The sequence below is a fragment of the Perna viridis genome, chromosome 12 (genome assembly GCF_037379345.1).
Source record: "Perna viridis isolate PV_CMFRI_1.1 ecotype Kerala chromosome 12, ASM3737934v1, whole genome shotgun sequence".
In the NCBI taxonomy this organism is placed as follows: domain Eukaryota; kingdom Metazoa; phylum Mollusca; class Bivalvia; order Mytilida; family Mytilidae; genus Perna; species Perna viridis.
The window spans coordinates 36,968,444-36,982,722 of NC_142456.1; the positions used below are offsets into that span (position 1 = coordinate 36,968,444).

The 14,279-nt window shown below is 34.2% G+C and overlaps 2 protein-coding genes across 8 annotated transcripts in view; one reads left to right on the forward strand and one right to left on the reverse strand.

Annotated features, from left to right (window-relative positions):
* Window positions 1–2,141: 2,141 nt before the first annotated feature.
* Window positions 2,142–5,515, reverse strand: LOC148602177 (ubiA prenyltransferase domain-containing protein 1-like). The gene has a single exon (XM_088555758.1). The coding sequence runs from the start codon at window positions 5,372–5,374 to the stop codon at window positions 4,364–4,366; it is 1,011 nt and encodes a 336-aa protein (XP_088411884.1). The 5' UTR covers window positions 5,375–5,515; the 3' UTR covers window positions 2,142–4,363.
* A 4,792-nt stretch (window positions 5,516–10,307) lies between these two features.
* Window positions 10,308–14,279, forward strand: part of LOC148602178 (serine/threonine-protein kinase mTOR-like) — a 62,506-nt gene continuing 58,534 nt past the window's right edge. For 6 of the 7 annotated variants that reach the window (XM_088556901.1, XM_088556905.1, XM_088556907.1 and 3 more), the window contains exons 1-2: window positions 10,308–10,399; window positions 13,721–13,999. In XM_088556901.1, coding sequence (XP_088413027.1) covers window positions 13,774–13,999 — 226 coding nt within the window. In that variant the 5' untranslated portion in view covers window positions 10,308–10,399; window positions 13,721–13,773. Of the gene's footprint in view, window positions 10,400–10,472; window positions 10,829–13,720; window positions 14,000–14,279 lie in introns of those variants that run through there. The other variant, XM_088556903.1, reaches the window with a different exon arrangement.

Below are 14,279 nucleotides of genomic sequence, written 5' to 3' on the forward strand. Positions count from 1 at the left end.
TGCATATGGTGTTTATATTTCATGATTGATTCGCTGTGTTAGAGCTAGTACTTACTACTCTGATTTCCTTGAACATCACACATATCTTTGTAACAGATTCCCGAATCAGGGGTATGAAACATTGTGTCTCAAAAGTTCTCTTAACAAATTCTTTTTCAGATATCAGTCCATGTTTAAAAAACACCCAGTTTCTTCTAAAACAATAAATTATGATTGCTTTTCGGAAATAATTCCTTGTACTGATATGATCACAGATTTACCTATTATGACACTATAACATGCGAATGTTATTTAATCACCACCGATACATTCATGCCACAATGAAAGAGGCACGCTATAAAATCTAGATTTAACCCACCATTTCATTTGAACTGCCTGTACTAAGTCAGGACAGTTCCAGTACCAGCTACTCTGGTGATGTAAAATCTATTTATTTTGGACTTGACTTGATTATTGATTAGTGTTCGGTACTTTAGTTGTCAGCCTTAATTTCCACTCATGGTTTTCTTGTTTTACTGGTGTTTTCTATGTGTCACGTCTTTGTATCCAACTAGGTAAAGAGATTTCTCACTTCCCGTACAATCATTCGGACAAAATAAATGTGTGATCCCATATAAAAATAGCAATTATTTCTAATTTGTAATGAAACTGTGACAGGATTTGCTTTCTACCAGAGGTTTTTCTTTCCTCAAATACCGTAAAGGTATTAATTTCGCGGTGAGGGGCGTAGCTAGGCCTGTTTTAGTTGTACGCAAAATTACGACGAGGGGTCTTAGGGGGAGGGGGATCGCTCAAGGCCCCCAGTGAGTCCGGCAAGGCAAAGCCCTGAGGGGAAGCTCCTGAATTTTAACGATTTTGGAGCCAGTTTTTTCAGAGCCTATACTACGATCATGGTATGCATATGTGATAAATAACCTTTATTTCATCTTTAAAATGTGTGTTTTTTTTATTTTTGTTACTTTTTCCGAAAGTACGCAACTGCGTATTTGCGTATAGGCAGCTACGCCCCTGGCGGTGGACAGAAAAGCGCGAAAAGTAACCATGAAATTGATTTTGAGCACTATATAACGCTAATATTTTTTTGAAACCGAAAAAAATGATACCCACGAATATGTTCTTCGACAAATTCAGCGACAAATAGCTACTGCGAAAATGTACAGCGCATCTATCTATCTCTATATATATATATATATATTGTTTTCGTTTCATTGATAGTCCAATACATTTGGTTGGTTAGAGCTATCAGTTGAGTCGACACATTTACTTGCCAACATTTGCTTCATGATAAAAAATGCTTTCGACATAAATGTGTTTTTCGAGACAAAACTGCTTTTGAATGATTTTACACATAGTGAATGTTCTGAGAAACTTACATTTTCAAAGGAGTTTCAGTATACGATGGGTGTTCGGATACAATTTCGGGTTTCGGCAAAAGATATTGCGTCTGTTGCATTTTGCTACCCATCTATCTACTTCTTGAGGAAAGTCATTTCAGTTGATAAATCATTCATGTATATGTACTGGGTTTTCTTAATGTCAACAACTTCTGCGGTCAAGTTTTTTTTTACCAACGACGGTACTAGATAATTGCCCCTAGAAAACGGATTTCAGCTTCTCTGGGAATCGATCCTTCAAATGCGTAATTACATATATATATTTTTTAATGTTGCCGAAATTCTAGGGGAGGCAGTTGCCTCCGTTGGCTCAAAGGTAGCTACGGCCCTCAGGGGGCTTACATCAATGATAAAAACAATAAACCGAAGTTTCATAATAAATTGTCAAAGACTTGAATGTTTTTGAGGAGGAAAAAGTCTCATAATAAGGAAATATGATTGGAAATGCATAAAAATTGGAAGGTTACCTACGCCAGGTACGCTGGGCCTGGATTCGCCAATTCATCAAAGATTCGCACATCCAAACATTTACTGATCAATATAAAAGTTTACTGTTAGTATGTTATCCTTCATGTTATGGGAAAGAAGACTCTTCTCAGTTTATTCTAATTGACTCATTGTCTCATACATACATGCATTTCTCCCACATTTGACATGTACTTCATTAATGATAGAGCAAAAAAAACATGTACATGTAAGAATAATACTTGTAGTTTTTAAGTCAAGAAAAAGTTGAAAAACTAAACACACAAAAATATTTAATCTATTAATATATATTACATTTATATCACATCCCACTCTGGCAAATAAAAAATAGAGCATCTAATGGGACATTAAATGATACTCTGCCACATTGCAAAAACATTGGGAGGGGGCATAAAAACTATTTAAAATGGCCATAACTTATGTGTGATTGAATAATCTAATCCAACTGAAATTTGAACTTGATTTGTTTTTCATGATAATTAATAAATAAACAAGCTTTGAAAAAGGTCCTTTAAAATCTTCAAAAGTTATCTGGAAATTATCAGTGACATACAGACAGACACACACACAACTTATCGTAGGGTACTACATAATACCTTGCCACTTTGTGTGCATTTACAACTTTTGACTTACATGTACTTGTATTTTATTTGCAAATTAGAAATGTTAGAAATGTGCCAGTCTAGAATCTTTATTTTTTTTAAAGAAAAAACGTCTTTGCTGATGTACAAAATATATTTTTTTCTGACTAGAACAATTAAGAAACAAATGGACTAATTATCAGTTTCCATCATTTTTCAATAATGCCTTTTTTACATAAAAATTTAAATGCATGTATAATCAGGAACTCAGGACAAACATTAAGCCTTATATATACATGTACATGATGTTTCCTACAAAACAAAAATATTGAGGTTATAAAATAATCCTATGTTACCATGATTACTGACTTCAAAATCAAAATCAAACTACTCACCAACCATCAACTAAATGCATCAGTGCGAATCCAGGGGTTCTAACTCCTCCTTTTTATTGGAAAATTGGTCATTTACAAGTGTAAAATTGACAAAAATATGGCAAATAAAATGTCCTAACACCTTTCTTTTTCTGAGGAACCCCATGGTGTAACTCCTCCCTTTTAAAGTGTCTGGATCCGCCCCTGTAGATAATGTACAGAATCTAAAACCACATTCAAGAAAATATTTTGAACTTCAAATAAAAAGTAAAAGTTTTGTATTACAGAGAAAAAAAAAATGTTTGTTCAAGGTTAAATTGAATGAAAAAAATAGGGTAGGTTCATTCATCTAATAAAAAAATTATTGTTTAGTGGCATTTCATTTAAAAAATACAAATATATTGTGCTAGGGTAGGCAGAAAAAATATTGTGGGTAGGGTAACCTTAAATAGACATACTTCTATTTTGGCCTAACAATCATTGGTTATTTATAATTCATCTAAGGGCCAAAACCATGTTTCTCCTTTCCCTGCCAATCCTATTTTTTTAGGATGGCACTAAGGGTTTTACAAATATTTTTGAATAAGTCAAAGAAAAAAACATGTTTATTTTAATAACATTGGTTGAAAAAAATGCATGTAGGGTACAGTAGGTACAGTGTAAAATATACCTGCATTTATATCCTAATTTTTGAAAGCATAAAACCCGAAACTTAAAACACATTTTTCATATTTGCTGGGCTACATGTACATGTAGGTACACCAGAAAGATAAGTGGAATGGTAGACCTTACAGCAGTCTACCACGCCTCTAAGGATAAATCCAACATTTCTGTCATCCAGTCAAATTTGTATTCCTTTTTTTTTTCAATTAAAGGGTTAATACATATACAACAAGGCAACTGTTAATAAAGATGACTGCACATTTTTTTTTCAACTTCAATTGATGTGAAAAAAAGATAGAAAATGATTGTTAGTTAATAGCTTGAATAATAAAAAAACTCCATAATTATTAAAGGAATATTTCTTGTGATGTATAAAGTTGTACACAAAAAGATGTACATATAAGATCAATTATTCCACGGAACATATAGATCTGCAATCATTTTTAAAAAAGTCATGAGTGTAAGACCAATGGTAAGTGTTTTGATACCGAAATACATGTACATGTACATGTATGTTCTCTCATTAATTTATTAAAAATTAGGATTAATTTTTGATACATCTTTTCGTGAAGTTGCAGGGTTTGATACTAACTATATTTGATGGTCAACAGGACTACTTCAGAGGTAGAACAGGTAGCCTGCAGACAGTAATGATGGTTCTGTTTATTCGATCTTATGAAAAATAAGGAAAATTTAGATAGCCCACAGGACTACCATGAAAATTTTTCAAGTAGTCCACTCCAAAATTAGGGTGGCACAGGACTACTGGCCTACTGTTAGTGTCGATCCCTGAATTGACCACTGATCTTAAAAAATACATGGCATGAAAAATAACGTGGTTAATCTCTAAGCATCTAATATGTAATTATCTTGGAAGAAGATTCTGAAAAACAGAAATATCTGTTAAAACAATGCTCAAGTTGTATAGAAGTCCCATCATCAGATTCATTTTGGCAACATCATGTGGAATTCTTTGAAGATCTCCTTTCATGAATCGTCTTTCAAGTTTGAAACTTTCATACATACATAGTAATGGTAAAAACATCCACTTTGAAATATGAATACCCATTAATGCAAACAAAATGAATGGTACAAAGATGAAAAGTGTAAACAAAAAATATGAGCCAATTTTCCCAATTAAAATTGCTAAAGTCACTATTCCAGCTTTTTGGTCAGATTCCATGTCCCTTACATTGTTTGAATGCAAAATTGCTTCAGTATTCAAGGCTAATGGCACTGCAAATAACATTGGAACTAAAGACAGATTACCACCTTGTGAAAGGAAGGCAAAAAGAACAGTTAGTGGTCCAAATGTAAAAATTATTAAAATATCTCCGAGAGCAATATATTTCAAACCGAAGCCTCCAGTGTATAAAAAACTGCTTGATAACCCTCCAAAATAAACAAGGGCTAGATGTTCCATCCTGGCTGAAGTTGTCATTGTTAGAATGAGAAATCCTATACATCCAAAGAAATAAAATGCAGCTCCTAATCTTGCAACATCTGGTGGCTTCAATATCATGTCAACTAGTGTTCTATCATCAGCAGACTTTGAGTCTATTCCTCGAATATAGTCATAGTAAGTGTTTACTAGGTTTCCAGCTGCATGAATAGACAAAGCGGTTAAGCAAGCGACAATGAAGGACAAAACACTAAAGTCACCATTGTATTTGTAGGCAAGAGTACTACCCAGAGCAACAGGAGTAAAACTAGCAGTAAATGACCATGGTCGAAGGGCAGCTATATATTTTTTACATTCATCTCTCAGTGTCTGTCTCGAAAATAAACCTCTCGGTGTTTTATCATCAGAATAAGAAATGTCTCCATTTGTGTATTTCTCTTTCTTCTTATCCATTCTACTGAGGGAAGCACGCATGATTAATAAAAAGGACGAGGTTTACTAAAGCATATGTCAGGAAGTCATTGTCGCGGAAAGACATCTAATAAATTCAAGCCTTACGAAACTTTGTTTACGACTATCGTCACTGTCAGATCTCTAGCCTCGACATGCTACTTTCGATTTAGAGATTAATGATATTATAATTGCATCAGTGGGACACGCAGCCGGACTAAAAATGTATGCACAATCCGGAAATATCGCTGGCGAAATTTACTTAATTTAATAAGTTATTGCCTAATCAGAACTATTAAGCACACACCCAATATAGTTTACAAATAAAGATATACACAACCTATAGTTTACAAATAAAGATATACACAACCATTCATGCCTGTTTTGCATTAATTTGACATATTATCAAATTAAGAAAAAAATGTGGTAAAAGTATACATGGAAACTAGTACATATAACTTAAATAAATGTTAGCACGATTACATTTTCTTGTGTTAAAAATTGATTTTCCAAAGGATCAGCTAGTAAAATGACTTACTTGACTTCTTACTTGACTTAATACGCTTCATCCCATGGGGGACATAGGCAGGGACGGATCCAGGATTTTAGATTGGGGGGGGGGGCACAGTTAAAATTTCGAAAAACGTTTTAAGGTTATTTTTTAAAAAATATTCTCGTAGAGAGGGTGTAATGTAGATATCTTTTGTGGTAATATTAGCGAGAAAATAAATTAATGTTTACATTTTGTATCAAATGTAATGTCATTGTATTGTCGTGTCTAAATAGGCTATATGTCTTGCTTAATTATTTCGACTAATTTTGTTTCATATTTTTCAAGTAAATCGTACAGCAATTCCGTCGTTTTACTGTTATATCTATCTATCTATATATATACAACGTCTCAGAATGTGACGACTCTATTCGCTACACTGCTCCATCGGATCAAATTGATACAGGGAAGATAACGTAAACTTATAGAAAGGTCTGAAAAATTCCCAACGATGTTAGAACTATCAAATTTGCAATGCAAATTTTTGGTCGTTCCCTCCGCGGGACTCGAACTCGTACCGCTGTGACATCTATGGCAACACCGCCTGCACAAAGTCCAGCGCCCTAGACCACTCGGCCAGCTAGGCTATATAAAAATATAGCTTTCGCTGGCCGGGTCATTCCTCCTCGTAGGATTAATCCAGGGCTGTAACTTAGTACACGATGTATGGTAGTACGGGACAGTTATATATATATGTGTGTGTGTGTGTGTGTGTGTGTGTGTGTGTGCAGATTATTATAAAGATGCATTCTCAAAGATGTGCATACTAAAATATAGTATTGATGTGCTTATATTGATCAGAATGCGTTAAACTCATTTTGATAACTAGATATAGTAAAGATATAGTTTCGTAATTTTAATAGTGAAGATAGGAAATAATATGTCTTTCCTATGAATAATTTGTATGTAACGCAATTCTAATCGTGTAGCTTGTAACTTAATTATTGTAATTGTTATTTCAGGGCCTTTTTCGTTTGTAAAACATATCCACGTATGATGAAATAAAGAACCCTGACACTCAGATTACTTGTTTATTTTATTGGGAATTTTGGACCAATTTTACACAACCTAAAATCGTCTAAATCTACCCCTGACAACCCATGCTTTGCAAATTTTAGGGAGGGCGCAAGCCCACCACGCCCCCCTCCTGAATTCGCCCTTGATAGGGAGATTACTGTGGCTTTCCATCCCCTCCTATCTTTTGCCAGTACTTTAATTTCTCCCAGGTCTTTCCAATCTTCTGGGCTTCTGTATCCAAATCTGGCCTTCATGAGTTTTTGGTCTAGCTCTTTTTCTGTGGCCTTGAGGGTTCCACTCCAGGGCGTGACGTGTTACATTTGTACTTCCTTTTCTCAACGTGTGTCCAATCCACTTCCATTTTCTTGATGTAATTGTGTGCATGACCGGTTCTTGTTCGGTCCATAAGTTGTTATTGCTGATTATATGTGGCCACTTTATTCCAAGGATGTTTCTTAGGCAACTGTTTGTGAACACTTGTACTATTTTGGTGGATGCAACAGTTGATCGCCATGTCTCTCATCCATATAAAAGCACTGATTTAACATTAGAGTTGAAAATTCGGATCTTTGTAGATGTTCTTTGCTCCTCCAGATCGGCTTGAGGATAGCAAAAGCTTGTTGTGCTTTCTTTTTCCTTGCTACTATGTCTTCATCTGTCCCTCCTGTTGTACTAATGACACTTCCAAGATAGGTAAATTGTACCACATCTTCTATTTCAGAACCTCTTATCTAGGCTTTATTTTCGATTTTATCCTTTTATCATTGATCCTCATAGATTTTGTCTTTGTTGGGTTAATGTATAGTCCAACCTTTTGGCATTTGATTCTAGGTTGGAGGCCTGTTCTTGCGATCGAGTCTTGGTGGCGATGTGAAAGTTGGCAAATATCATCGGCAAAGTCTAGGTCTTCAAGACATGATTGTAAGGTCCATTTAATTCCCATAGGTTGACTCTAAGATGTTTTGCTGACCCAATCTATGACCATCAAAAAGAGAAGAGGAGAGAGGAGACATCCTTGTCGAACTTCTGCAGACACGGGATCTGTTAGGTTCCCACCGTGAATAACTTGACAAGTGAATCCTTGACGAATGATGGATACAATTTTCCCTGGAATACTATAGTGTCTGAGATGTTTCCATAGTACTTGATGGTCTATACTATCAAATGCCTTCTCAAAATCAATAAATGTAAAGTATAGTGATGTCTGCCATTTAATAGTTTGTTCTATAATGATTCTTTAGGAGGTAATTTGGTCAGTACATGATCTTTCCTGTCGGAAACCAGCTTGTTCATCTCGCAATATTTTATCAACTTCATTTTTCATTCTGAGTAAGATGATATGGCATTGTACTTTGCTAGGGATGGAAAGCAAAGTTATACCTCTCCAGTTTCCACATATATTCCTGTCTCCCTTTTAGGAAGTTTTACCAAGATACCTCTGCTCCAGTCCTCGGGTATTTGTTCTTCCTCCCATTTTCTGTTCAAAAGATGGTGAAACTTGTCGATGGAGATAGAATCTAATGTTTTCATTGCTTCCGGAGGGATTTTGTCTATTCCGCCTGCTTTGCCATTTTTCATATGTTTAATTGCAGTGGTTACCTCTGTTGTGGACCAATTTCTCTCTCTTTCTTCTCTCTCTGATCCTACCTTGGCGTTTAAATCGCCCATTAGTTTGATTAAATCTCTTTTTGGTATTTTATCTATGGTGGTCTGCAAGGAATTATAAAAGTCCGCTTTGTCATATTCTTCAGCATCGTTTGTTGGTGCATATATGGTGGTTGTGTTTTGGAACCTAGAGTTGAATCTGGCTGTTATAATTCTAGATGATATGCGATTCCACTCCAGTAATGCCTTTTTAGAATTCGTAAAAATAAAACTTCAATACTTTCAGGGGGTTCAAGTCCAAATAAAAGTATTTCATGAGTCAAATTGCATATATTTTGACATGTTGTATGTAGTCATCAATAGGACAAATACATGTGAAGTCAGGGGCGTAGCTGCCTATATGGAAATACGCAGTTGCGTACTTTCGGAAAAAGTAACAAAAATAAAAACATACATTTCAAAGATGAAATAAAGGTTTTATGCAATGACTCACTGGGGGCCTTGAGCGACCCCCAAGACCTCTCGCCGTAATTTTGCGTACAAATAAAACAGGCCTAGGCTACGCCCCTGGAAGTCTTTAACCGATGTATAGTCCATGGGTCTAATTCCTCCTAGGTGTCCCCCATTTCAGGAACTTTCGTGACCACATTTTCATTTTTCTATAGAACTAGAACATGTTTGCCAACTGGCAAGTACTGTAAAGTAGGACAATTTCATTTCAAAATATACCAGTCCACTGCTGTGAATATTGGATTCTTAATGCTTTATTTTTTTTGTCTTAAAACAACTTTATTGAATTAACAAATGACTGAAATTACAGTTTCATTATTCTAAACTATCTTCAAGCGTTTCTGATTAACGGTAAGTCCAATCATTATAAAATTCACCTATGTCTTATGGAGTTAAAGTGTAAAAATGTATCCTTATCCCAATGTTCAGGCCATATTAATTAAAATTCATAGATTCTCATCAAACTTTTTTTTCAAAATTAGGGGAGGGAGGCGAATTTCGATTATTTTTTGCATATCAATTTTATGAGTTCCCGATGAGTCGTTCAGGCCCTCTTAGTCCTCTAATGAGTTTCTGGTGAGTCGTTCGGGACCCCTTTGTCATCTAGCATGTTATCATCTTTGTTGTACATTTTTTCTTCTACTCAAATAAAGGAAATAAAAAAAAACATCGAACTGATAAAATCTAGGCAGTAGTCAAAGGGAATACAAGGAAAGTAGCAAAATCAGGGTAAAAAACCGGAACGTTGGAAACAACCGGCATGGTCCTGATCTGGTACCTTAGGTGGACTCAAAATAAAAGGGAAGTTGGGTGGAACTAATAGAAAAAAATAAGGTCTGGTTTTTAAAAAAAATCCAGGACATGCTAGAATAAAAAATAAAAATTCAGGTCAAGAATAATTCTTTTAAAAAATCCAGGACACAAAATTTGATCCTACTCCCTCCTTTTCCACAGATATGGTTGCCCTCTGACACTATATCTGAGAAAAATAGCTAAAATCCATTTACAAAAACGTCAGGTATATCTCCATCTTCATCTATATTGATATGATGGGTTCGTTTCATGGTTTCCCTTTCGGATCTCGTGCGGGTCTGATTCCGAGCCCGGTTTTGAATGTTATAAGCACCCTAAACTTATTTAAAAAATAGTAATATTTGAATGAATGTTGCAGAGTTGATACCCACTAAATTTAAGACCATAAGTCCGAAGTATGCTGCTATTGCTATTTCTTTCATTGTACAGTTGTTTTTAAACAAAATGTATTTATGGAAGGTTGGAGATTAATTTCCACTGCACGACTTCCGGTAGAAAAAAAAAACTCGACTTCATGTGTTTTTTTAAACATTTACTACTACATATTTTGCAAGGTATATTTTTTTTTTTACTGATGGCGACATTTTTTTATATGAGCGAGGCCACCAAGCAAATTAAATACTAACATTCCAGACAACATAATAATTACGACTATACATTAGTGTTTGACATCAACTTTTTGTGAACCATAACCTGTCGTCGTATCGGGTTTGATGAAAATAAAATTAGGCTGTCCCTAGGTTAATGCATGTTGAAAAATACATAAAAATTTGGTTGTCTTCTGATCTAACGTAATTTAATTCCCACTTGACAAAAACCAGGTATGACGCTGATTCCCAAAAGTGGCAAAACTGGCAAAAGGGATTTCGGCAATAGATGACTTTCACATTTACTACTGATGTGGAAACTGGTTAACAGTTTTATACATGGCTGTGATTGGATATCAAATTCGAAGGCTATAAGAACAGGAATAATATGTAAAAGTAAATATGTTTCATTACCAGTAGCTTTGAAATTTTAGTTGATAGTCCTTTGGGCGAATTAAATTTATTCTTACAATTTCATTAGTCTTAAGGACATGACAGCAACATTGTAATGAGGACTACAAAATTATTCTTTCAGTCCTGAGGGCTTCCTAGTTAGAATAGTTAGTGTTAAACCCTGTCATAGGTTTAATTTGTATTGGTAGCCGTTATTAGAACTTCATCATCAATAAGGTACATGTACATGTATAGGGTTATTATTTTTTTTACATGGTCAAGGGTTTTCATTGCATTTGTAGAAGAGGAGGCAGTTTCTGGGTTTTTGATCCTTCAAAATACCTTATGTCACCAGTCCATCACTGGAACTTCACTACACAAAAATATAGTCCACATATAATTCCATTTATATCATTCAATACCTCTTTTATAAATGTGTTTCTTGCAGTTATTCAGCCCATCGTTATTCTATTATGTCTGCAAATAAAATTAAGATCCAGTCTTCAAATCAACTGAAGGGTTGAGGGACTCTATTTTGGCCTTGAAAAACTTTAATGATAAATTTGCATTTAGGAATTTTTTTCTTGCAGTTATGTGTCAAGTAGCATAAAATGTGTTAAGCATGTTACATTTAATACACAAACCAATCAAATTCTCATCCTATCAGTAATATTTTACCATTAATAAACAGGAAGTGAAGAGCAGTGATTTTAGCCAAGTAAAATTGGCGGGAAAAATAAAATTGATAAAAGTGGCTAGTTTTTGAAAATCTTGTGTTCACGAAGGAAATTATTTTCCTAAGCTGAAATTGGTTTTATTTGAGTATAATTACAGTGTAGGATAATACTGTTTATATAGTTTTTGAATGAAAATGCACATCAACTTTTGGACTGGTTTAAAAATTTGGGAAAAAGGTGAAATGGAACAATATTTGTAAATTTGTGTAAAGTTGGATAAGTAGTATGGATTGATATTCAGTTTATATGTATTAAAATTTAAAAAAAAACAACAGTTCTTGATAATATTTAATATGCAAGTGTATGATCACAATTTTATTTAACATCATGTAATCTTTGAAATTTTGTTCATGCTATTGTTTTCACAAGAATCAAAAACCTCCAGTGCTATTAGCACTTTGATTAAAATTTGTGGCCAAAACAACCATGCAAAAGAAGATTTGCCTCTTACATGTGACACTAAATCTTTGTTATTTGTATCATAAACATACATGATGTAGGAAAATATCTCCGTATATTTCAATATTCTACATGTTATTATATTGCTGTTGTTGCAAACAGAACTTCATTATTGCATTTAGTAAAAATTATCACCAGGCATGGATGCAAGAATAGGCATACCAGTTGTAGCCCTCCCCTAAAATTAAAAAAAAAAGTGCATGAATTTTTTCTCAAACCGTACCCCAGAAATATTCTTGCTTACTTTTACCTTTTATTCTACATGAATTTATCCCCAACCTGAACTCATGTACATTTACTTGTAAACCTTAATCTTTTATCACTGCAGTAATGCATAATCTCATTGATCTTTTTGATATTCTTTATACAATTCAATTTTAATTTAATATTTATTGGCACATGGTCAAGGTCCACTGTACAGAACATCATAAGTTATGATTAATAATAGAACATACGTGAGCATGCATATTTGAAACATGATGATACAGTATACTTTATCTTTTATACCAGGTAATAGATTGTTTCCGATGCTCTTGTAAGGCACCAACCAATGGTTGCAAAGCTGAATTAAATAGAATATCAGTTATAAGTAAAATTATTTTTGCAGTATTTAATTTTTATAATCACTTATTTACTTCATGAATACTGTGTGAGTACATCCCTAAGACAGAATGGTATTGTATCTCTTTTATAAATTTGATACTTTTTTTCAAGGGTGTCAGAGTCTTTAAATGTAGAGTTGACTCCCCAGACTTCACTTCCATATAAAGTTATTTTTCAAAAAGTCTACAAGGATTGTCAAATCCAATAGTCCTTTTAATTTTTAAGTACGCTTTTCTAGTTTTTTACATGAAGGATTACACAGCCAAAGTGAAATTCCCATTATATTTCAGCATCATACCAGGATAACATTAGCTTGTTCTGGTTTCAAGATATAAATTACTGTATGCAAATTGGTTAATATTTTGCCATTATAATTGAATACATTAAACACTAGCATGGTATCTGTCATTTGCTTTTTTAGGAGTACCCTGAGTTTCTCAAATAATTATGTCAGATCTTGTTTAAAATTAAAGAGAGGAACTATGACACAGTTAACAAATCTGTTCTCATGCAGTCATGGTAAAGATGGCCACACCATAGCAAACAAATTTGTTCTCAAGCAGTCATGGCAGAGATGGCCACAACATACAGAACCTGAACTGATCCGTGCAATAAATTTGCAATCAGTCATCGATCACCAATCAGTTTCCGATCAGTCATCAATCTCTCAAACTGATCGCATCATGTGACCACAAAGCTGTCAATGTATTTTATGGTTTTCATTGGTTTTCTGTGTCAATTTTACACATATTTTCAGAATACAATAGATTTAAACATCAATTTATACTCATATTTCACATTTCTTTCATTTTAAACTGGTCAACGTCATTTTATGTAACAAAACTGCGATCAGATCAGTCACCGGTCATCTGTTATCGGTTCAAGGACTGTAACAATCTACAAGCTGTTGAACCGTAGCTCTTAAAGTTTGCAAAAAGGACCATAGGAGCTAAGTTCGTAGGTCAAGAATCTACAAGCTGATAATGTTGACTGTGAAACTTTGTTTAAATGATGACTTATAGCAACATAACCTTGTTCCAATGGCTTGTTTTGAAGGAGTTTAAAATTATGACCTTCTTTTTGTCTTCCATTGTAGATAAATGGGTAATTATTTAAGATGGCATAGAATATAGATCAGAGAAGTTAAAAATGTCATCAGTGGCTTTAATGCCCCAATACATAACTGGTCTTAAAAGCCGGCATGAAGATGTTAGAATCAAGACAGCCAATGATTTGCATCGGTTTGTCAGTACCGAGCTGCGTGAAATGCCGTTTGAAGAGCATACAGCATTTATGGACAAATTCTACCATCAGATTTTTGAGTTGGTTTCCAGTTCAGATCTTAATGAAAAGAAAGGTGGCATTTTAGCTATTGGTAAGTAGTGTCACAGATATAATGGTCTAAAGATAAAACTGTGCTTCGTACTTTCTTTTAGCAGTTTAAGTGTATTTATATGGATCCAGTATGGATGTGTTTGTATCAGTTTTATGATCAAACTTGAACTTCGCTATGATCACTTAGTTACATCAAGTGGTGGGACAAAAATTATTTTTGAAACCGAAATACTTGTGAAGACGCAAGTTTTTAATTATTAAGAAGCCTTTCTTTTTATTCAGTTATGCTCAGGCTTGATGTGTAAACACTTATTTATTTC

Coding starts and splice junctions, on each gene's coding strand:
- LOC148602177 (XM_088555758.1), bottom strand. CDS start 5,374: ATGCGTGCTTCCCTCAGTAGAATGGATAAGAAGAAAGAGAAATACACA.